This window comes from Mustelus asterias, chromosome 12 (assembly GCF_964213995.1).
Source record: "Mustelus asterias chromosome 12, sMusAst1.hap1.1, whole genome shotgun sequence".
Taxonomy (NCBI): Eukaryota; Metazoa; Chordata; class Chondrichthyes; order Carcharhiniformes; family Triakidae; genus Mustelus; species Mustelus asterias.
The window spans coordinates 68,565,887-68,591,530 of record NC_135812.1 but is presented as its reverse complement, the minus strand read 5'-3'; the positions used below and the strand labels follow the sequence as shown (position 1 = coordinate 68,591,530).

The following is a 25,644-nucleotide window of genomic DNA, read 5'->3' as shown; positions in this document are numbered from 1 at the left end:
TTTAGCCGCAAGGGCCACGTCCAGCTCCCTCTTGAACATATCTAACGAAGTGGCCCCAACAGCTTTCTGTGGTAGAGAATTCCACAGGTTCACAACTGGCTGAGTGAAGAAGCTCTTCCTCATCTCAGTCCTGAATGATTTACCCCTTATTCTTAGACTGTGACCCCTAGTTCTGGACTTCCCCAACATTGGGAACACTCTTCCCTTATCTAACTTGTACAGTCCCATCAGGATTTTATACATTTCTATGAAATCCCTTCTCATACTTGTAAATTCCAGTGAGTACAAGCCCACTCAATCCAATCCCTCTTCATATGTCAGTCCTGCCATTCCAGGAATCAGTCTGTTGAACCTTCGCTGGACTCCCTCAATAGCAAGAATCCCCTTCCTCAGACTAGGAGACAAAAACTGCACACAATACTCATGGTGTTGCCTCACCAAGGCCCTGTATAACTGCAGCAAGACATCCTTACTCCTATACTCAATTCCTCTTGCTATAAAGGCCAGCATGCCATTAGCTTTCCTCACCGCCTGCTGTACCTACATGCTAACCTTCAACAACTGTCCCATCATGACACCCAGGTCATGTCGTGCTTCCCCTTTTCCTCAATTGCCACCATTCAGATAATAATCTTCCTTCCTGTTTTCTCCACCATTGCATTTGCCAAGTATTTACCCACTCAGCCAGCCTGTCCAAGTCACCCTGCAGCCTCTTAGCATCCTCCTCACAGCACACACTGCCACCCAGCTTAGTGTCGTCTGCAAATGTGGAAATATTGCATTCAATTCCTTCATCCAAATCATTAATGTATATTGTGAATAGCTGGGGTCCCAACACTGAACCCTGTGGTACCCCACCAGTCACTGCCTGCCACTCTGAAAAGATTTATTCTCTGCTTCCTGCCTGCCAACCAGTTCTCTACCCACTTCAATACATTACCCCCAATACCATGAGCTTTAATTTTGCTCACTAACCTCTTGTGTGGAACCTTGTCAAAAGTCTTTTGAAAGTCCAGATATGCAACATCCACTGGTTCACCCTTGTTCACTCTACTGGTCACATCCTCAAAAAACTCCAGAAGATTTGTGAATCCATGCTGACTTGGACCAATCCTGTCACTGCTTTCCAAATGCTAAGTTACTGCATCCTTTAGGATGCTTATTAACGGATGTTGCGATGCATTTTTTACCTGGCTTCTCCTTCAAGTTTTCTTGTAAGCGACCCTCACAGTTCTCCTCCAGTTGCCACTTCACAGATTTTGGTGAACGGGGCCGGTTGGGGCTGGTTTTGCCAAGTGATCCACCTGCTCTACCATCTGCCCCTCGGCTCTCCTTCGAGTCCAGTTTAGCTGCAAACCCAACATTACACGGTGATATATTTAACCAATCTCTTTGCAACACCCACCACCAGCAACCCCCCCCCCCAGCACCTTTCCCCCCACCTCGACCCCAGCAACACCCCTCCACTCCCAGCAGCCTCCCCCCACCACCCCCAAAAAAATACATTTCAAGCTCTAAAGGCCAAGCAATGATATGCAGGGAACCATAAAACTGCACATTTAGCTATGTTCCAGACATTCTTACAATGTCAGATATTTATTCCCCCCTCCTCCCATCAACAAAAAGCAAGCTGACACTTTTATAACCCAGTTATATTATAGCTTGCCTATTTTCGATCAATGTGAAGTGGTTTGCGACTTGCACCGAATCTAAACTGCAGTAAACTTCAGGGATAAAATTGTCAAACCAACAGCAGGTTTGAGCTTGAAAAGCAGAAGCAGACAGGGGTACTTTCACACAGACACATGTAACTCATGGCATCACTGCCCACAGTTACAGATTCGTTGGGTCCTTGGGTGTTCTCCCACGCACCTGACGAAGGAACAGCCTGTTCCGAAAGCTAGTGGCTTTTGCAACCAAATAAACCTGTTGGACTTTAACCTGGTGTTGTTAGACTTCTTACTGTGTTGACCCCAGTCCAACGCCGGCATCTCCACATCATGACCTCCCCTGTAGCCAGTGAGGATACAAAGATTTCCCTCAAGGCCCCAGCAATTTCCTCTCTTGCCTCTCTCAGTATTCTGGGGTATATCCCATCAGGCCCTGGGGACTTGTCTACCTTGATGTTTCTCAAGAACCCCAGTACCTCCTCCTTTTTGATCTCAACATGACTCAAACTATCTACACATCCTTTCCCAGACTCATCATCCACCAAGTCCTTCTCTTTGGTGAATACTGACGCAAAGTACTCTTTTAATACCTCGCCCATTTCCTCTGGCTCCACACATAGATTCCCTCCCTTGTCCTGGAGTGGGCCAACCCTCTCCCTGGCTACCCTCTTGCTCTTTATATATGTGTAAAAAGCCTTGGGATTTTCCTTAATCCTGCTGGCCAATGCTTTTTCATGACCCCTTTTAGCTCTTCTTACTCCTTGCTTAAGTTTCTTTCTACTTTCCTTGTATTCCACACTTGCTTCGTGTGTTCCCAGCCTCCTAGCCTTGACAAATGCTTCCTTTTTCTCTTTGACTAGGCTCACAGTATCTCTTGTTATCCAAGGTTCCCAAAACTTGCCATACTTATCCTTCATCCTTACAGGAATGTGCTGGTCCTGAATCCCTATCAACTTACACTTGAAAGCCTCCCACATGCCAGATGTTGATTTGCCCTCAAACATCTGCCCCCAATCTACATTCTTCAGTTCCTGCCTAATATTGTTGTAATTAGTCTTCCCCCAATTTAGCACCTTAACTTGAGGACTACACTTATCTTTATCCATCAGTATCTTAAAGCTTACTGAATTGTGGTCACTGTTCCCGAACTGCTCCCCTATTGAAACATTGACCACCTGGCCGGGCTCATTCCCCAATACCAGGTCCAGTATGGCCCCTTCCCTCGTTGGACTATCTACATACTGTTTCATGAAGCCCTCCTGGATGCTCCTTACAAACTCTGCCCCATCCACACTCCTCGCACTAAGCGAGTCCCAGTTAATATAGGGGAAATTAAAATCTCCCTTCACAACAACCCCGTTACTTTTACACCTTGCCAAAATCTGCCTACACATCTGTTCCTCAATCTCCCGCTGGCAGTTGGGTGGCCTATAGTAAACCCCCAACATTGTGACTACACCTTTCCTATTCCTGAGCTCCATCCATATTGCCTCGCTGTATGAGCCCTATGAGGTGTCCTCCCGGAGTACAGCTGTGATATTCTCCTTATGCGGAGATGCCGGCATTGGACTGGGGAAAACACAGTAAGAAGTTTAACAACACCAGGTTAAAGTCCAACAGGTTGATTTGGTAGCAAATGCCACAAGCTTTCGGAGCCTTAAGCTCCTTCTTCAGGTGAGTGGGAATTCTGTTCACAAACAGGGCATATAAAGACACAAACTCAATTTACAGAATAATGGTTGGAATGCGAATACTTACAGCTAATCAAGTCTTAAAGGTACAAACAATGTGAGTGGAGTGAGCATTAAGACAGGTTAAAGAGATGTGTATCGTCTCCAGACAGGACAGCCAGTGAGATTCTGCAAGTCCAGGCAAGTTGTGGGGGTTACAGATAGTGTGACATGAACCAAATGCTTCCTTTTTCTCTTTAACTAGGCTCACAATATCTCTCGTTATCCAAGGTTCCCAAAACTTGCCATACTTATCCTTCATCCTTACAGGAATGTGCCGGTCCTGAATCCCTATCAACTTACACTTGAAAGCCGTCCTCATGTGTGCGAAACTTGGCTATCAGTTTCTGCTCAGCGACTCTGCGCCGTCGTGTGTCGTGAAGGCTGCCTTGGAGAACGCTTACCCGAATATCAGAGGCCGAATGCCCGTGACCGCTGAAGTGCTCCCCAACAGGAAGAGAACAGTCTTGCCTGGTGATTGTCGAGTGGTGTTCATTCATCCGTTGCTGCAGCGTCTAACGGCCTCAACTGGGATATTGGGTTCATGTCACACTATCTTTCTTTCCTGCTGCTATCAGACTTTTGAATGGACCTACCTCACACTAAGTTGATCTTTCTCTCCACCTTAGCTATGACTGTAACACTACATTCTGCACTCACTCCTTTCCTCCTCGATGAACGGTATGCTTTTTCTGTATAGCGTGCAAGAAACAATACTTTTCACTGTATACTAATACATCTGACAACAATAAATCAAATCAAATAAATCAAATCAAATTTTGGCTTGGGAAATTTGGCTGTGCCACTGGCAGCTGCCGGTACCCCTCAAAGAGGCGCCTGGGTTACCCGGGTCTGAAAGAAACCAGAAGGAAACAAATCGACATTCTTTACAAACAAGGACATGGGATAGGAGAAATAACACTTACCAAATATGGGCACCTGATGCACAGTCATAGTATCATCAGCATAGTCTGGGTCTGTGTAAGGGCGCACAGCTGGCAAGGAAGGAAGGCATTTAACAATGAGTTGAAAAGATTCATTCATGAACAAGGTCCTGGGTAATTCAAACATAAATCCACAAGTCATACCTAAATCCAGTCCTTGTAGGGGACCAGAGAATGTTCTAATAGCAGCCAAGTATTTATCCTATGATAGAAATGAGGAAAATTAGTGTCAACTGATTCATACATAATATCCAACTCAGGACCTAAAGAATTGACATTAAAACCTTGATATCTTGCGAGTGTAACTGCTGTACTTGCTAATTTACAATTTTAAATCTTTTAAGACCAGACTTCCATTTGCAGGTATGGTGTCCAATATCTGACACGGTCTCAGTCCTGATGGTGCCAGATGTTGGAATTCCCTTTGGATTTGGATTGGAAATCCAACATCTGGCACCATCAGGACTGAGACCGTGGATTTTGGAAATTTCAGCTGATCTATAAAACCAGGCAAGATGCCATTTTTAACTGGCAAAACACAACCTTGTAGACTTCAGTCCTCTCCCCAATGGTTTCCCAAAGTTTGACAGAGTTGCTTCAAGGACTGTTGGATGCCCCTTGACATCCACTATGGTTACACAGAAAAGGCGGGTCATGGATGGGCAGAATGAAGTGAAAAGGGTTTCCGGTTTTTCAGCTCGCTCAGCTGGGCTGGGGACTAGCCTGACGGTGGGGCACTGTCACTGCCCTCTATAACTCACCGAGTGCTTTCACATGCCATAGTCTGTGAATCGATCTGATCTTCCCTGCTTGTGGGATTTTGGAAATTTCCCCGACTGGTTTGGCATCAGTGCACTGGTACTGCACGCGGCACACCTGCGGAATCATAGAAACCCTACAGTGCAGAAGGAGGCCATTCGGCCCATCAAGTCTGCACTGACCACAATCCCACCCAGGCCCTATCCCCTTAACCCTACATATTTACCCCGCTAATTCCTCTGTCCGACACATTCCAGAACACTAATGGGCAATTTAGGATGGCCAATGCACCCAACTTGCACATCATTGGACTGTTGGAGGAAACCAGAGCACCTGGAGGAAACCCACGCAGATACGGGGAGAATGTGCAGACTCTGCGCAGACAGTGACCCAAGCCAGGAATCGAACGCAGGTCCCTGGTGCTGTGAGGCAGTAGTGCTAACCATTGTGCCACCGTGCGGAGAGACTTTCCCAAACTGAATTGGGCTCGTGATACAAGGAACAAGAGGTGTCAAACCGCAGGGACTCTTGATCACATTGTCGAGGGGAAACTATCAACCAAGGTAAAACGGCACGGGTAGCACTCATTCCCATTTTTACAAATGCCGGGCTTTTGGACAGCTCGATTCTGGACTTTGTACCTGCGTGATGTTCAGCAGTTTAATGCCCAAAAATCAAGCCCTGTTCAACAACTCAAAGGGACCAATGCAGCACCCACGCCAGGCCCCGGCTCCTCTGGGCAGCACGTTGGCACAGTGGTTAGCACGACTGCCTCACAGCACCAGAGACCCGGGTTCAATTCCAGCCTTGTATGCCTATCTGTGTGGAGTTTGCACGTTCCCCCAGTCTGTGTAGGTTTCTTCCTGGAGCTCCGGTTTCTTCCCCCTGTCCAAAGATGTGTGCGTTTGGTTGATTGGCCATGCTAAATTTCCCCATAATATAAAGGGGATTAGCAAGGTAAATACATGGGGATAGTGCCTGGGTGGGATTGCTGTCGATGCAGGCTCGATGGGCCGAACTTCCTCCTTCTGCACTGTAGGGATTCTATGACCTCCCCAGTTACATACTGGGCAAGGTTACAAGCTCACTCCTCTGTGACTGCAATTGCAGGACAACAGGGGATTAGAGGGGGAAACAGCAAGGTAAGTCTAGCTGTCATCAGCATTAATCTGAAAACAGCTCCTGGATAATATAACCATGGGGTTGCCTGTAAAAAAAAAATGAGGGGGGAAAAAAAAACAAGGTACTACTAGTTGTGACCATGTAGATACAGAATAAGTTGAAGGCCATGCAACATTCGTAAAACGACATAAAGCCGATCACTTGATAATCAAAATGGCAAATGTTATACTGCAGACATTCAGAAACAGAAGCACCTGGAAATTACCACCATGATTGAGGTGGTTGTTGACAGAAGGTAAGCCTGGACAATACTCGCACGGATGTCATACGTTTTGATTCTTTTCCCCATTTCACTGCCCTCAGATCAATAAGCAGATTGATGGGCAGTATGGGAGCGACTGAACCTTACATAGCGAGTGATTTTTCATTCTCCAGGGAAACAAGACCTTACAGTGAGAAACACCACTGCACACAAGCACATTGTGGCCCTGCAACTTGTTTCTTGAGTTTGCTATCCAACAACCTCATTCCTACTTACAAACTGTGGCGGTCCAGAGAATACACATTTGGGAACGCCCGTGTCCTTCAGCGTTAGAATCATACCTGGAGAACACATTTTAAGGACAGAGTTAGTCTACCTGCCAGATTTAGGGAAGGAAGTCTGTCATAATTACAGAGTCTGGCCTTTACTTGGTCCCAATGGCACACCAACATGATTAACTTTCAACTCCTGCCTAAGTGACCTAGCAAACAACCTGCATCAAACTGCTACCAAAAAGTATCTGGGGCTCCCTCAAACTCAATTAAAAAGAAAAATCCATGTTCCCCACACGTCATAAATCCTTCACCCATTTGCCACCACCCCCCTGCCCCTCCCCCGGCCAAATTCCCCATTGGACCCTCACGTACAATCCTGATGCAACTGCAGGACTGACCCAACATATGACCGTGTGTAATTCCACATAGAATCATAGACTTCCTACAGTACAGAAGGAGGCCATTTGGCCCATCGAGTCTGTACTGACCACAATCCCACCTAGGCCCTATTCCCATAACCATCATTTACCCTGCTAATCCCCCTACACTAGGGTCAATTTAGCATGGCCAGTCCACCTAACCTGCACATCTTTGGACTGTGGAAGGAAACCGGAGCACCCGGAGGAAACCCACGCAGACACGGGGAGAATGTACAAATTCCACACAGGCAGTGACCCGAGGCCGGAATTGAACCCGTGTCCCTGGCACTGCGAGGCAGCAGTGCTAACCACTGTGCCACCGTGCTGCCCATAAACATTTCAATTTTCTAGTGCTGGGATTCAGATAACATTTCACAGTCGTTAGATTCCTAACCCAAAATACTTCTTAATTCCTCTTCTTTTTTAAAAGAAAGACTCAAATTCTAGCAACGTTCATTCCAACGTCGACATTCAGACCTGATAATCCTCCGACATTAGACCAATTCATCCGTGTCACAAAAATATTGTCAAGACGAGAAACCTTCAGCCTGTAAATGAGAACATTAACTTTCATCAGAAGAACAGCACACATTGCCGTATGTGATATAATCAAAGTTTAAAATGTTAAAGTTTATCATGTGCCTGATAAGAGTGTTTGATAAGAGCAACATAGAGAGAGACTATCCTTACTTGTGTTCCTGCATCAGCCGCTGTGTCCCTTCTCCACAGTTAAAGAGATACCTGCAACACATACAATCGGTAAAGGTTATCAGGGCCAAGTCAGTTTGAAGTCAATCTGCTATCTCTGATTGTACTATAGCTTTTCTGTCAGCAGAAACAAACCCTCTGAAACAAGCAGTAGCTGCTCACTTTCCTTGTAAACACCATTGGAGTGCAAAACATGCTGGGGTGGATCTTATTGGCTCGTCCCATCAGTCAGTCGGTATGGCGAACGGTGAAAAGTCAAGATTGTGCCCGTTTTTTCACCTCTCGTGACCTTCCGCTCTGTTTTGCCGGTGAAGTCAGCTTCGTGCCCATATAGGAGCCCAGCACTGGGAGTGATTGGCAGCGGGACCCGATGTCAGTAGGAGGGGGAGTGACAGGAGATCTCCCAGTACAGTGTGTACTGGGAGATCGATGCACCTGTGCAATGGCGCCCCGAGAGCTCAGCAGCCGGCTTCACTAGCGAGATTAGGCTTCATTCCGCCCCTTTCTGGCAAGAATCACATCCTGACACATTTCTTTGACAGGTGCCCATAAGATTCCTTTTTTCAACTCGCCAAAAAACGAGTCTGAAACTCTCCCATTTTCTCACTTGTTCAGCATTTAGAGGTTTTTTGGTAATATCGCCCCTGCCTCAGTCTCTGCAGCCTACAATAAAAGCTGAAGTAGAAACCAGTTGTTGAAATCACAATGCGCTACCATTTAACTGTTAGAGCATGCTTTAAAATCGTGAACGCTGAACTTTACAAGATAGATATGTTTTAAAATGTCCTTTTAAAACCAAAAAAAAAGAGAATTAGGGAAAGATGCAACTGGAACTCCTGGTTAACACCTCAGTCCTGTGATCGCAGGTTGCCATGTGGAGAGAAGCAAAGCCGCTGAGGTGTTGAATGGTAGTTTTAGCACCTTCCACAGCTCAAAGGACAGAAGAAAAGCAGCTGCCGAGTTACAGTGATAAAAGGCTACTGCTGAGGTGAAGGAGGGAACACTGTCTGTGTTAAGACCAAAGGAGCTGCTTTTATGTGTTCAGTTTCTGTTCAAAAGAATGGGGACAGGCAGGACTCTTGAAGGGTTACGGAAAGTTAATCATCGAGAGGTGTACCATGCTGTAATAATTGGATCCGGGAAATTTAAGCGGGTTGGACCAACTGTCGAAGGACATTAGTGAGGTTTCAGTGGCAGGTGTGGCAAACTTCCACCAGAGAGCTAGGAGTGACTTCCAGAATGTTCTTTTACTGCTACACATTTGCCACAAGATTCACATTGAGTAAAAGCATTTTGTGAGACATTTCAGTTGTATTAGTTAGTGTGGAACTTACTTTTTTCTTCAGTATGATGTATTAGTTGCCTGTTAATTAATGTTTGATCTATGTTAATTTGAGGTTTTTTTATTACAGTAAAAGTCTTTAAAAGTGAAATCTTAAGACCATAAGACCATAAGACATAGGAGCGGAAGTAAGGCCATTCGGCCCATCGAGTCCACTCCACCATTCAATCATGGTTGATTTCAACTCCATTTACCCGCTCTCTCCCCATAGCCCTTAATTCCTCGAGAAATCAAGAATTTATCAATTTCTGTCTTGAAGACGCTCAACGTCTCGGCCTCCACAGCCCTCTGTGGCAATGAATTCCACAGACCCACCACTCTCTGGCTGAAGAAATTTCTCCTCATCTCTGTTCTAAAGTGACTCCCTTTTATTCTAAGGCTGTGCCCCCGCGTCCTAGTCTCCCCTGTTAATGGAAACAACTTCCCTACGTCCATCCTATCTAAGCCGTTCATTATCTTGTAAGTTTCTATCAGATCTCCCCTCAACCTCCTAAACTCCAATGAATATAATCCCACGATCCTCAGACGTTCATCGTATGTCAGGCCTACCATTCCTGGGATCATCCGTGTGAATCTCCGCTGGACCCGCTCCAGTGCCAGTATGTCCTTCCTGAGGTGTGGGGCCCAAAATTGCTCACAGTACTCCAAATGGGGCCTAACCAGTGCTTTATAAAGCCTCAGAAGTACATCCCTGCTTTTGTATTCCAAGCCTCTTGAGATAAATGACAACATTACATTTGCTTTCCTAATTACGGACTCAACCTGCAAGTTTACCTTTAGAGAATCCTGGACTAGGACTCCCAAGTCCCTTTGCACTTTAGCATTATGAATTTTGTCACCGTTTAGAAAATAGTCCATGCCTCTATTCTTTTTTCCAAAGTGTACGACCTCGCACTTGCCCACGTTGAATTTCATCAGCCACTTCTTGGACCACTCTCCTAAACTGTCTAAATCTTTCTGCAGCCTCCCCACCTCCTCAATACTACCTGCCCCTCCACCTATCTTTGTATCATCGGCAAACTTGGCCAGAATGCTCCCAGTCCCGTCATCTAGATCGTTAATATATAAAGAGAACAGCTGTGGCCCCAACACTGAACCCTGCGGGACACCACTTGTCACCGGTTGCCATTCTGAGAAAGAAATCTTGTCCTTCAGTCACTTGCAATGGCCATCTGGGAAAGTCATCTCTTTTTAAAACTATCACTCTCCATGGGGATCATAAAATCATAGTGTTACTTAGTGCACTACTGACATCCAGTGGCAAAATAACAACGTTAGTCATTTTTTAAACACGCAGGTTGTTTTCCAATAATATGCAACACATGAAACGCAGGCAATCTGTTTGTAAAATCTGTACAACTCAGGTGAAATTATGACTCTGAACCATGGCAATGCATCTTATTAGCTGGTTTATATTGCTTTAAATTTGTGCAACCGCCTCACTGTTGGGTAAACTCTAAATCAGTACAACAAGATTTTGCTTATTAACGGTTAGATAAACTTTATATGCAACATCTGATTTCTCCAATATCGTTGCGACCTCCAAGGGAAAGAAAAATTGGATCTAACTGAAGTATATCACAAACAACAATAGCTACATTCAACAACAGTGACTTATCAACTGTGAATCACTTTGGGATGTCCCAAGAATACAAATGGTGGAAAATGCTTGGAGTCTTCTTACTTAATATCCAATGCTCGTGCAACCTGTACTATATTTTTTAAAAAGCCTCTACAAAAAACTGACATCAGAGACACAAATAAATTGCACAATAAATAAAGACCTAAATAAACTGTATAGGGCAGTACAGTGGCGCAGTGGTTAGCACTGGTGCCTCACAGTGCCAGGGACCCGGGTTCAGGTCACTGTCTGTGTGGAGTTTACACGTTCTTCCCACGTCTGCCTGGGTTTCCTTCGGGTGTTCCGGTTTCCTCCCACAGTCCAAGGTGTGCAGGTTAGGTGGATTGTCTCTTAGTGTCAGAGGATTTAGCAGGGTAAATATGTGGGCTTATGGGGATAAGCATTGTTGTCAGCGCAGGCTCAATGGGCCGAATGGCCTTCTTTGGCATTGTATATTTTATATTTTATCATTGAATCATACAAGAGGCACTCTAAAATCATGGTCATTTGCAAATTACAAACCGTAGACAGTCTTCAATGTATGAGGTCCTCAAACAACTTAAAATACAGAGCAAGCAAGCTCGAATGGATTTTCAGAAAGAAATAGCAGGTGATTCTCCCAGCCTGTTTCGCTACCCCAGCAGTGCAGTAGGCCGGGAGACATCAGCGGAGGCTGTTTACTGGAGGTCGGGGATAAGGGGGTGCCCCCTGAGCATTGCCAGCCTGGTCGTGCAAGCCTGGCCCACTGGCACTGCCCAAGGGGCAAAGTGGCAATATCTAAGGGACACCTTGGCACTTCCCACCGGGCATCAGGAAGTGCCAAGGGGGTGGGCCAATCGGTAGGGGTGGGGGATCCCGCTGCAACTCTGTATTCAGGATCAGTGGCAGAAGGAGAGAAGAGGCTGATAGGGGCTGGCCACTGGGGGTGGGGGGAACACATCAGGGCTGGCCCGGAGATGTCCGGGAGGCCAGCAATCAGGGGTGTGTGGGGATCGGAGGGGCAGCATGGCAGGGCTGGCCAGCAATCAGTAGGCCGGCAGTGCAGGGCTACTGCGCACGCGCCGACCTCCGCTCTGACAGATCAGCGCATGCGCAGTGATTCGCTCAGCGCTATGCTGCTGGCCTCTCCAGCGGGAATAGGCCCCGCCCACTGATTTTCCATGCGAATCTCCCTGAGGCTCTCTGCAGTGCACAGAGTGCAGGAGATTCATTGTGAAACAAACCAGCAGGATTTACTCCAGTTTTTACACAAATTCAGCCCTTGGAATATTTTTGGGAGAATCCCAGCCATAGTGTTAGCGGAATGGAAAGCTAGCTACCCAGCATCCATAGCAGCACATAAACCCTTCTATCTTACAGCAGTCCCTGTATTGCAATGAATGCTGGGTAAAATATCCAATCTACCGAAAATATTTTTCAGGACAAACAATAACCATTTTGAAAATAAGATCACAGGCATAAAAAACACAACGCATGTCCCCAAGATATCCATAAGGGCAGGTTTCAAATACTGCTCCAGCTGACTGCTTCTCTTTCCAGACCAAATAGGCTGTTTTTGTTTTGTAAATAATTGTCAGCAACAAATACATTTGCTCCCTTGTCAGTTTGTAGCTCATATCCACACTGAGCTACTCCTCAAATCAGTGGTATTTAGAGAACTACTCTCCTCTGGCCCAACTTCTGTCAGGACTTTCGGACTGGCTGCTCTCTTCTGCTGGTCTGTCGCCAATTTTACAAGAACAATGGGGAATTAGAACAAACTATTGTGCATTTGGGCAGCACGGTGGTGTAGTGTGCCACAGCGCCAGGAACCCGGGTTCAATTCCGGCCTTTGGGTGGCTGTCTGAACAGAGAACAGTTGAGGCAGCGTCATTGAATATTTTTAAAATGGAGATGAATTTATTCTTGACTAACAAAGGAGTCAAAGGTCATCAGGGGTAGGAGAGAATGTAGAGCTGAGATCTTACTGAATGGCGGAGCAGGCTTGAGGGGCCAAATGGCCTACTCCTGTTCCTATTGCATATATAGGTTTGTATTTTTCATAAAATGCAACTGTCTTGCAAGGGCAGCACGGTGGCACAGTGGTTAGCACTGCTGCCTCAACGCGCCAGTGACCGGAGTTTGATTCCCGGCTTGGGTCACTGTCTGTGTGGAGTTTGCACATTCTCTCCGTGGGTTTCCTTTGGGTGCTCCGGTTTCCTCCCACAGTCTGAGGAACTTGCTGGTTAGGTGCCTTGGCCATGCTAAATTCTTCCTCAGTGTACTCGAACAGGCGCTGGAGTGTGGCGACTAGGGGATTTTCACCGTAACTTCATTGCAGTGTTAATGTAAGTCTACTTGTGAAACTAATAAGTAAACTTTAAAACATTTTAATTATGTATCTTCAAAAAAACGATAACCAAATTGTGGTACAAAACTGCTGCCAATTGCCACCATAGGTTATGATGACTGAGGAATAAATATTGACCAAGACAACTGGAAATTCACCCCCCCCCCCCCCCCCCCCCCCACCCACCCAACCCTCCCGAGACACCTCTGAAATATGCCACAGAATCTAGTCTGACTGAAAGGCGCGTCTATGATAGATGTATTTAGGGGAAAACTGTACTAACATACGAGGGAAAAGGAAACCAAGGGCTCCTATGATATTTGTGAGGAAAGATGCGAGCAACTCTAGCCATTAGCATCTAGAAGGAAAAGAGTTTAAGTTTATGTCACAAGTCGACTTACATTAAGACTGCAATGATGTTACTCTGAAAATCGCCTAGTCACCTCACTGAAACCAGGGCAGGTGAGAGTCAGCACATTGCTGCGGCTCTCGAGTCACATGTTGGCCAGACCGGGGAAGGACAGCAGATTTCCTTCCCGAAAGGACCAGATAGGTTTTTCTGACAATCTGATTGTGTATCATTTATATAAACGATTTGGATAAGAATATAGGAGGCATAGAAACATAGAAAATAGAAGTGCAGGCGTAGGCCATTCGGCCCTTTGAGACTTTTCCACCATTCATTTTGATCGTGGCTGATCATCAAACTCAATATCCCGATCCTGCCTTCTCCCCCATATCCCTTCAATCCTTTAGCCCCAAGAGCTATATCTAATTTTTTCTTGAAATCGCACAATGTATTGGCCTCAACTACTTTCTGTGGTCATGAATTCCACAGATTCGCCACCCTCTGGGTGAAGAAATATCTCTTCACCTCAGTTCTAAAAGGTTTACCCCTTATCCTCAAACTATGATCCTAGTTCTGGACGCCCCCACCATCAGGAACATTATTTCTGAATCTACCCTGCCTAATAGGATTTATAATCACCTAGAAAGGAATAGTTTGATTAGGGATAATCAGCACGGTTTTGTGAAGGGTAGGTCGTGCCTCACAAACGTTATTGAGTTCTTTGAGAAGGTGACCAAAGAGGTGGATGAGAGTAAAGCGGTTGATGTGGTGTATATGGATTTCAGCAAAGCGTTTGATAAGGTTCCCCATGGTAAGCTTTTGCAGAAAATACGGACACATGGGATTGAGGGTGATTTAGTGGTTTGGATCAGGAATTGGCTAGCTGGAAGAAAACAAAGGGTGGTGGTTGATGGGAAATATTCATCCTGGAGTTCAGTTACTAGTGGTGTACCGCAAGGATGTGTTTTGGGGCCACTGCTGTTTGTCATTTTTATTAATGACTTGGATGAGGTCGTGGAAGGATGGATTAGTAAATTTGCGGATGACACTAAAGTCGGTGGAGTTGTAGACAGTGCGGAGGGAAGTGGCAGGTTACAGAGGGACATAGATAAGCTGCAGAGCTGGGCTGAGAGGTGGCAAATGGAGTTTAATGCGGAAAAGTGTGAGGTGATTCACTTTGGAAGGAGTAACAGGAATACAGAGTACTGGGCTAATGGTAAGATACTTGGTAGTGTGGATGAACAGAGGGATCTGGGTGTCCATGTGCATAGATCCCTGAAAGTTGGCACCCAGGTTGATAGGGTTGTTAAGAAAGCGTACGGTGTGTTAGCTTTTATTGGTAGAGGGATTGAGTTTCGGAGCCAGGAGGTCATGCTGCAACAGTTCAAAACTCTGGTGCGGCCGCATTTGGAGTATTGCGTACAGTTCTGGTCGCCGTATTATAGGAAAGATGTGGAAGTGTTGGAAAGGGTGCAGAGGAGATTTACCAGGATGTTGCCTGGTATGGTGGGAAAATCGTATGAGGAAAGGCTGAGGGGCTTGAGGTTGTTTTCGTTAGAGAGAAGGTTAAGAGGTGACTTAATAGAGGCATACAAGATGATCAGAGGATTAGATAGGGTGGATAGTGAGAGCCTTTTTCCTCGGATGGTGTTGGCTAGCACGAGGGGACATAGCTTTAAACTGAGGGGTGAGAGATATAGGACAGATGTTAGAGGTAGGTTCTTTACTCAGAGAGTAGTAAGGATGTGGAATGCCCTGCCTGCAGCAGTGGTGGACTCGTCAACGTTGAGAGCATTCAAGTGGTTATTGGATAAACATATGGATGATATTGGAAGAGTGTAGATTAGTGGGGCTTTAGATTGGTACCACTGGTCAGTGTAACAGAGGGCCGAAGGGCCTGTACTGCGCTGTAATGTTCTATGTTCTAATCCTGTTAGAATTTTATAAGTTTCTTTAAGATTCCTAAACTCCAGTGGATGCAATCCTAACCAACTTAGTCTCTCCTCATATGACAGACCTGCCATACCAGGAATCAGCCTGGTAAAACTTTGCTGTACTCTCTCTATAGCCAGGACATCCTTCCTCAGATAAGGACACCAAAACTGTGCACCATATTCCAGGTGTGGCCTCACCAACGCCCTACACAATTGCAGCAAAACATCCCTATTCCTATACTTAAATCCTCTCGCTATGAAGGCTAACATACCATTTGCCTTCTTTATTGCCTGCTGTACCTGCGTGCTTACTTTCAGCAACTGATGCATGAGGACACCAAGGTCTCGCTGAGTATCCACCTCTCTCAATTTACACCCATTTGAATAATTTCCTATTTTTGCTACTGAAGTGGATAACCTCACATTTATCCACATTATACTGCATCTTCCATGCACATACCCATTCACTCAGCCTGTCCAAATCACCCCGAAGCATCTCTGCATCCTCCTCACAGCTCACCCTCCCACCCAACTTTGTACCATCTGCAAATTTGGAGATAATACATTTAGTTCCCTCTTCCAAATCATTAATATATGTGAACAGTTCAGGTCTGAACACAGATCCTTGCTCGTCACTGACTGCCAATCAGAATAATACCTATTTAAGCCAACTCTTTGCTTCCTATCTGCTAACCAGCTTTCGATCCACCTCAAGACACTACCCGCAATCCCATGTGCTTTAACTTTACACAGCAGTCTGCTATGTGAGACCTTATCAAAAGCCTTCCAAAAGTCTAAATAAACCACATCTACCGGTTACCTTGGTCAACTCTACTAGTTACATCTCAAAGAATTCCAATAGATTCATCAAGCATGATTTCGCCTTTGTAAATCCATGCTGACTTTGTCTGATTATACCACTGCTTTCCAAATGCTGAGCGATGAAATCCTTGATAATAGACTCCAGCAACTTCCCCAGTACTGACCTTAGGCACAGTGGTTAGCATTGCTGCCTTGCAGTGACAGGAACCCGGATTTGATTCCCAGCTTAGGTGACTGTGCGGAGTCTGTACATTCTCCCCGTGTCTGTGTGGATTTCTTCCGGGTGCTCCGGTTTTCTCCCACAGTCCGAAAGACGTGCTGATTAGGTGCATTAGCCATGCTAAATTCTCCCTCAGTGTACCCAAACAGGTGCTGGAGTGGGGCAACTAGAGGATTTTCACAGTAACTTCATTGCAGTATTAATGTAAACCTACTTGTGCCACTAATAAATAAACTTTAAAAAGTTGTCTATAGTTCCCTGTTTTCTCTCAACCTCCCTTTTTGAATAGATATCCCAAAATCTGTAGGAACCAGTCCAGAGTCCAAAGAATTTTGGAAAATAACCATCAATGGATCTACTATTTCTAGAGCCATTCCTTTAAGTACTCTGAGATGACAATTATCAGGCCCTGGAGATTTATCCACCTTCAATCCCATCAATTTCCCTAAAGCCATTCCTCCACTAATACTGATTTCCTTCAGTGCCTCACTAAAACTTATTTCTCTCAGAACTTCTAGTACGTGCTTCTGTCTTCACAAAGGAAGACATGAATAAAAGTATGAATTTAGTTCCTCAACCATTTCTTTGTTCGCTGGTATGAATTCACCCATTTCTGACTGTAAGGGGCCTATATTAACTTTTGTCAATCTTTTTCTCTTTACATACCTGTAGAAACTTTTACAGTCAGTTTTTACATTCCTTGCTAGCTTACATTCATATTCTTCTTAATCAATCCCTTGGTCCTCCTTTTCTGAATTTTAAACTGCACCCAATCATCAGGTCTATTGCCTTCTTTCTTGCCAATTTGTATGCTTCTTCTTTGAATCTAATACTAACACTAATTTCCCTTGTAATCCATGGTTTGGCCATTGTTCCCTTATCACTCTTGCACCAAACAGGAATAAACAACTTCCGGAGTTCACCTATTTGTTCCTTAAATGCCTACCATTACCTAATCACCGTCCTTCCTTTCAGTAATGTTTCCCAGTCCTACATAGAAAATTCATGCCTCATATCATCAGGACGTTCGCTCAGAATCAAACACGTCACTATCCACCTCGACAAAGGCTTAGAACAAAGAAAAGTACAGCTCAGGAACAGGCCCTTTGGCCCTCCAAGGCTGTGCCAATCATGATGCCTGCCTAAACTGAAATGGTATGCATCCAATAGAGTCCGTATCCTTCCATTCCCATCCTATTCATGTATTCGCGTGGTTGCCCCTTAAATGCTGCTATCGTGCCTGCTCCCACCACCTCCCCAGGCAGCACGTTCCAGACATTCACCACCCTCTGTGTAAAAAACGTGTCTCACACATCTCCTTTAAACTTTTCCCCACGCACCTTAAACCTACCTTAAGCCCCCTAGTACCTGACTTTTCTACCCTAAGAAAGAACATCTGACTACCCACTCTGTCCATGCCACTCATAATCTTGTAAATCTCTATCAGGTCACCCCTCAACCTTCATCGTTCCAGTGAGAACGAACCGAGTTTATCCAACCTCTCCTCATAGCTTATGCCCACCAGACCAGGCATCATCCTGGTAAACTTCTTCTGCACACCCTCCAAAGCATCCACATCTTTCTGGTAGTGTGGTGACCAGAATTGTACACAAAATTCTAAATGAGGCCTAACTAAGGTTCTGTACAGCTGCAGCATGACCCACCAATTTTTATCCTCAATGCCCCAACCGATGAAGGAAAGCACGCAGTATGCTTTCCTGACTACCTTATCCACCTGCGTTGCCACTTTCAGTGATCGGTGGACATGTACACCCAGATCTCTCTGCCTGTCAATACTCCTAAGGGTTCTACCATTTTCTATCATATTATGGGAGGCGGAGGTGGAAGTTGATAGGAGTTATAGAGAAATAGTAACTCCTAGAAATGAGGCTTGGGTCAATGCCAGGAGGAGGGGTAAGAAGCAATCGGGAAGACAATCCCCTGGGGCGGTTCCCCTCCATAATAGGTTTTCGGTGCTGGAGGCTACAGTTGAGGAGGAATCAACTGAGCATAGAGAGCAGATCTCTGGGGGTGAGCCGAGTGAGAAAGCTCAGGTGGTTAGGGGCTGTAAAAGACTGGGCCTTGTGATTGGGGACTCCACAATTAAGGGGACAGATAGGAGGGTCGGAACTAAAGGTAGGGACTCAGGGTTGGTGTGTTGCCTACCAGGGGCTGGGGTCCGGGATGTGTCTGACAGGGTATTCAGGACTCTTAGGGGGGAGGGAGATAAACCACAAGTTATTGTACATGTGGGGACACACGACATAGGGAGGATAGGGGAAGGGGATATTAGGCAGGGATTTATGGAGTTGGGGTGGAAACTAAAGGCCAAGACTGACAGAGTGGTTATCTCTGGACTCTTGCCTGTACCACGGGATAGTTTAGAGAGGAATAGGGAGAGGGAAGGTTTGAATTCATGGCTGAGGGGATGGTGCAGGAGGGAGGGGTTCAGGTACTTAAGCAATTGGGGCTCGTACTGGGGAAGGTGTGACCTCTATGAGAAGGATGGTCTACACCTTAATCAGAAGGGGACCAATATCCTGGGGGGTAAATTTGCTAAGGCCATGCAGGGAGGTTTAAACTGATTCGGGGGGGGGGAGGGATCCTGAGTAGTGGGGCTGAAAGTGAGGGATGCATGGATGGGGACTGCAATGCACGGCATTGCAGAGGTGGGGTGGAGCAGGGTTTGAAATGTGTATACTTCAATGCCAGGAGTATTCGCAATAAAGTGGGTGAACTTGCAGCGTGGATCAGTACCTGGGACTTCGATGTTGTGGCTATTTCAGAGACATGGATAGAGCAGGGGCAGGAATGGATGCTGCAGGTCCCGGGGTTCAAATGTTTTAGTCGAAGTAGGGAAGGAGGTAGAAGAGGGGGAGGGGTAGCATTATTGGTCAGAGATTGTATCACAGTGTCAGAGAGGAGGTTTGATGAGGACTTATCTGTTGAGGTAGTATGGGCGGAGATTAGAAATAGGAGAGGAGAGGTCACCCTGTTGGGAGTCTTTTATAGACCTCCTAAAAGTTCTAGAGAGGTTGAGGAAAGGATTGCGGAGTCAATCCTGCTTAGGAGTGAAAGTAATAGGGCAATTGTTATGGGGGATTTTAACTTGACTAATATTGACTGGAATTGTTATAGCTCTAGCTCGTTAGAGGGGTCAGTTTTTGTTCAAAGCGTGCAGGAAGGTTTTTTGACTCAGTATGTAGACAGGCCAACTAGAGGTGAGGCTATATTGGATCTGGTGCTGGGAAATGAGCCAGACCAGGTGCTAGACTTGGAAGTTGGTGTGCATTTTGGTGATAGTGACCACAATTCGGTTACGTTCACCTTAGTGATGGAAAGGGATAGGCATGAACCTCGGGCCAGTGGTTTTAGCTGGGGGAAGGGTAATTATGAGGCTATTAGGAGAGAATTAGGAAACATAGGTTGGACTAGGAGATTACAGGGACTGGGAACGTCCGACATGTGGAGTTTTTTCAAGGAGCAGCTACTGCGAGTCTGCGATAGGTATGTCCCTGTCAGGCAAGGAGGAATTGGTAGGGCTAGGGAACCGTGGTGCACCAAAAAAGTTTCTTTGTTGGTTAAAAAGAAAAAGGAGGCTTATGTTCGGATGAGACGTGAGCACTCGGGTAGTGCACTAGAAAGCTTTAGATTGGCTAAGAGGGAGTTGAAGAGCGAGCTTAGAAGGGCTAAAAGGGGACATGAGAAGACTTTGGCGGATAGGGTTAAAGAGAATCCTAAGGCGTTCTATAGGTATGTCAAGAACAGAAGGTTGGTTAGGGCAAGTTTAGGGCCAGTTATAGATGGCAGAGGGAAGTTATGTGTGGAACCGGAGGAGATTGGTGAAGCATTGAACCAATATTTCTCTTCGGTGTTCACGCAAGGGGACATGAATATAGCTGAGGAGGACACTGGGTTGCAAGGGAGTAGAATAGACAGTATTACAGTTGATAAGGAGGATGTGCAGGATATTCTGGAGGGTCTGAAAATAGATAAATCCCCTGGTCCGGATGGGATTTATCCAAGGATTCTCTGGGAGGCAAGAGAAGTGATTGCAGAGCCTCTGGCTCTGATCTTCAGGTCGTCGTTGGCCTCTGGTATAGTACCAGAAGATTGGAGGTTAGCGAATGTTGTCCCATTGTTTAAGAAGGGGAACAGAGACTTCCCCGGGAATTATAGACCGGTGAGTCTCACTTCTGTTGTCGGCAAGATGTTGGAAAAAATTATAAGGGATAGGATTTATAGTTATTTGGAGAGTAATGAATTGATAGGTGATAGTCAGCATGGTTTTGTGGCAGGTAGGTCGTGCCTTACTAACCTTATTGAGTTTTTTGAGAAAGTGACCAAGGAGGTGGATGGGGGCAAGGCAGTGGACGTGGTATATATGGATTTTAGTAAGGCGTTTGATAAGGTTCACCATGGTAGGCTTCTGCAGAAAATGCAGATGTATGGGATTGGGGGTGATCTAGGAAATTGGATCAGGAATTGGCTAGCGGATAGGAAACAGAGGGTGGTGGTTGATAGTAAATATTCATCATGGAGTGCGGTTACAAGTGGTGTACCTCAGGGATCTGTTTTGGGGCCACTGCTGTTTGTAATATTTATTAATGATCTGGATGAGGGTATAGTTGGGTGGATTAGCAAATTTGCTGATGACACCAAAGTCGGTGGTGTGGTAGACAGTGAGGAAGGGTGTCGTAGTTTGCAGGAAGACTTAGACAGGTTGCAAAGTTGGGCCGAGAGGTGGCGGATGGAGTTTAATGCGGAGAAGTGTGAGGTAATTCACTTTGGTAGGAATAACAGATGTGTTGAGTATAGGGCTAACGGGAGGACTTTGAATAGTGTGGAGGAGCAGAGGGATCTAGGTGTATGTGTGCATAGATCCCTGAAAGTTGGGAATCAAGTAGATAAGGTTGTTAAGAAGGCATATGGTGTCTTGGCGTTTATTGGTAGGGGGATTGAATTTAGGAGTCGTAGCGTTATGTTGCAACTGTACACAACTCTGGTGCGGCCGCACTTGGAGTACTGTGTGCAGTTCTGGTCCCCACATTACAGGAAGGATGTGGAGGCTTTGGAGAGGGTGCAGAGGAGGTTTACCAGGATGTTGCCTGGTATGGAGGGGAGATCCTATGAGGAGAGGCTGAGGGATTTGGGATTGTTTTCGCTGGAAAGGCGGCGGCTAAGAGGGGATCTTATTGAAACATATAAGATGATTAGAGGTTTAGATAGGGTGGATAGTGATAGCCTTTTTCCTCTGATGGAGAAATCCAGCACGAGGGGGCATGGCTTTAAATTGAGGGGGGGTAGTTATAGAACCGATGTCAGGGGTAGGTTCTTTACCCAGAGGGTGGTGAGGGATTGGAATGCCCTGCCAGCATCAGTAGTAAATGCGCCTAGTTTGGGGGCGTTTAAGAGATCCGTAGATAGGTTCATGGACGAAAAGAAATTGGTTTAGATTGGAGGGTCACAGTTTTTTTTTTTAACTGGTCGGTGCAACATCGTGGGCCGAAGGGCCTGTTCTGCGCTGTAATGTTCTATGTTCTATGTTCTATGGTCACTCATCCCCAAGAGCTTGCTCACAACTAGACTGCCAACTAATCCTTTCTCATTGCACAATACCCAGTCCTGAATAGCCTGTTCCCTTGTTGGTTCTTCAACATATTGGTCCAGAAAACCATCCCATATACATTCAAGAAATTCCTCTTCTATTGTACTGTGACTAATTTGACTCTCCCAATCTATATGCCGGTTGAAGTCACTCATACATACAGATGTTTCTTTAACACATATATCTCTGATTTCCTGTCTAAAGCTAATCCCAACATTACCACTACAGTTTGGTGGTCTGTAAAACACCCCACAAATGTTTTTTTGCACCTTGGTGAATCTTAACTCGACCCATACAGATTCCACATCATCTATGTTAATATCTTTCCTCAATATCGTATCAACATCTTCTTTAATGAACAATGCAACTCCACCACCTTTTCCTTTCTGTCTGTCCTTCCTAAACACTGAATAGCCTTCAAATGTTTAGTTCCCATCCTTGGTCAACTTGGGCCACATCTCCGTAATGTCAACCATATCATACCCCTTTACATCTACCTGCGCAACTAATTTATCCATTTTTTTCCCCAAATGCTCCGAGCATTCAGGTACAAAACCTTAAGGTGAGCCCTTTTAACGTTTCTTGTCCCACTTCTACTAATTTTTACTGTGTCCTTATCTGACGCTGGCCCTTGATTTCTCTGCTCATCACTTTTCTTATTCTCCTTGCTGTCTTTTCCTCTTGTTCTTGATTTCCCCTGCTCCGAATCGTTACACAGGTTCCCATCCCCCTGCCATATTCGCTTAAACGGTCCCCAACCATTTTAGCAAGTTCCCCCCACCAAGGACATCAGTCCCGGTCCTGCCCAGGTGTAACCCATCCTGTTTGTACAGGTCCCACTTCCCCCAGAACCAGTCCCAATGCCACAGTAATCTGATATCCTCTCCCTCACGTCACCTTTTCAGCCACATATTCATCCCACGTATCTTGCTGTTTCTACACTGACTAGCACGAGGTACAGTAATCCTGAGATCATTACCTTTGAGGTCCTACTTTTCAGCCTGTTTCCTAGCTCCCTATATTCTGCTTTTGGAATCTCATCCCTTTTGTTTTAAACCTATGTCGGTTGTACTAACATGTACCATGACCACTGGCTGTTCACCCTCTCCCTTCAGATTGTCTTGAAGCCGCTCTGAGACATCCTTGACTCTAGCACCAGGGAGGCAACATACAATCCTCGAGTCTCATTTGCGGCCACAGAAACACCTAAGTAAATTTGCAGTGTGATGGACAGTGAAGGTTATCTAATATCACAATGGGATCTTGATCAATTGGACAAGTGGACTGAGGAATGGCAGATGGAGTTTAACTCTGATAAATGCAAGGTGTTGCATTTTGGTAAGACAAACCAGGGCAGGACTTACAGTTAATGGTAGGGACCTGGGGAGTGTTGTCGAACAGAGACACCTGGGAGTGCAGGTATATAGTCCTTGAAAGTGGCATCACAGGTGGACAGAGTGGTGAAGAAGGCATTTGGCACACTTGCCTTCATGGATCAGAGCATTGAGTACAGGAATTGGGACGTTATGTTACAACTGTATAAGCCATTGGCCACACTTGGAGTACTGCATGGAACTCTGGTTGCCCTGCTATAGGAAGGATGTTATTAAACTGGAAGGGGTGCAAAAAAGATTTACAAGGATGTTACCAGGACTGGAAGATTTGAATAATAAGGAGAGGCTGGGGTCTTTTGCCCTGGCGCATAGGAGGATGAACAGTGACCTTATAGAGGTTCATAAAATCATGAGGGGCATAGATAGGGTGAATATCCAAGGTTTTTTCCCATGGGTAAGGGGAAAACTAGAGGGCACAGGTATGAAAGGGACCTGAGGAGCAATTTTTTCACACAGAGGGTGGTGCGTGTATGGAATGAGCTGCCAAAGGAGGTGGGAGAGGCAGGTATAAATACAACATTTAAAAGACATTTGGATAGATACATGGATGGGAAAGGTTTAGAGGGATATGGGCCAAACGCAGGCAAACGGGGCTAGATCAGTTTAGGAAACCTGGTCGGCATGGACGAGTTTTTCATAGTGCAGAAGCCCATTCAGCCCATCGAGTCTGCACTGACCACAATCCCACCCATTCTCTATCCCTGTAACCCCACGTATTTACCCTGCAAGTCCTCCTGACACTTAAGGGGCAATTTAGCACGGCCAATCAACCTAACCCACGCACCTTTGGACTGTGGGAGGAAACCGGAGCACCCAGAGGAAACCCACGAGAACGGGCAAACTCCACACAGACAGTGACCCAAGCCCAAAGGTGGCACAGTGACACAGAAGTGCAATGCCAGAGATATAGGAGCAGCCTATTGGATGACATTTCATAAAATCCCTACAGTACAGAAGGAGGCCATTCAGCCTATCGAGTCTGTACCAACCACAATCCCAACCAGTCCCAATTCCCGTAACCCTCATTTATCCTGCTAATTTCCCTGACACTAGGGTCAATTTCACTTGTGCAATCAACCTAACCCGCACATCTTTGGACTGTGGAAGGAAACCGGAGTACCCAGAGGAAACCCTTGCAGACTCGGGGAGAATGTGCAGACTCCACGCAGACAGTGACCCAAGCTGGGAATTGAACCCAGGTCCCTTGCGCTGTGAGGCAGCAGTGCTAACCACTGTGCCACCGTGCTGCCCGTGTTGGGCCGAAGGGCCTGTTCCTGTGCTGTATATCTCTATGACTCTATGTCAGAGGGAGTTTGGCAATTGTATACATTTCACAGAACCACATATACACAGAAAGGTCCGCAAAAAGAAATAAAGTGCAACAAAATTCATGATTATTTACCTATTGTACTCAGAGAAGACATAGAGAGAGGCTGCAGCTTCTCTGCTGCCAGACCCCACCACCTGCAGATAGACAGTGGCAGGTCCATGGGTGTCTACACGTTTCCTCTTCTCCCGGGACTTGATGTGTCTCAGGGTGTCCTTGGGGGGCTTCTCCCTCCTGTTGGAGGGGATCCTGCGGTCCCCAGCCGGGCTGAGGGACATAATGGAGAGCCGCAGGGGAGAGGCAGAGGGTGCAGGGAGGGAGAGCCTGAAGCAGGAGCGGTGTTGCAGCGCCCGGACAGACAACCTCTGCAGCAACATGCAGACTGGAGATTCAGCAGCTCACTGCACACACTCTCCCCTCTCTCTCTGTCCACATTCACTATCCTTCCGTCGCTGTTTCTGACAACTTCTGGTGCTGCAATCCCCGCCCCGGAGATGCCAGATTAAAGCAACTTCCGCAATGCGTGCAGAAAGGAATGGGAGAGGCAATAAGAAACTACAGCCCTTTAAACAGCTTAGACCACTAGGCACACACTCATAGTGCAGCCCCCCTCCTGTGTGAGCAATCTGAGCCACAACTGCTCCTGATATCAGAGAGAAACACACATTACAGCCAAAAACCCACAGCTTTAAGCAGCCAGGGTGAGAAGCTGCATTGCGAGTCACAGTGTCTGCACTGACCCCAATCAACACACAGCATTGGCCTGGGAGCTGCAGGCAACATGTTACAAACTCAACTGTTTCACCAGA

The 25,644-nt window shown here is 46.1% G+C and overlaps 1 protein-coding gene across 1 annotated transcript in view; it reads right to left on the bottom strand.

Moving 5' to 3' along the window:
* elac2 (elaC ribonuclease Z 2) overlaps positions 1-25,286 on the bottom strand; it is a 69,960-nt gene extending 44,674 nt beyond the window's left edge. The window contains exons 1-7 of the mRNA XM_078225416.1: positions 24,911-25,286; positions 7,872-7,922; positions 7,659-7,729; positions 6,764-6,828; positions 4,489-4,546; positions 4,327-4,395; positions 1,191-1,349 (exon numbers count right to left, since the gene is read on the bottom strand). Of these exons, the coding sequence (XP_078081542.1) occupies positions 1,191-1,349; positions 4,327-4,395; positions 4,489-4,546; positions 6,764-6,828; positions 7,659-7,729; positions 7,872-7,922; positions 24,911-25,212 (775 nt within the window). The 5' untranslated portion in view covers positions 25,213-25,286. The remainder of the gene's footprint in view (positions 1-1,190; positions 1,350-4,326; positions 4,396-4,488; positions 4,547-6,763; positions 6,829-7,658; positions 7,730-7,871; positions 7,923-24,910) is intronic.
* Positions 25,287-25,644: the final 358 nt, after the last annotated feature.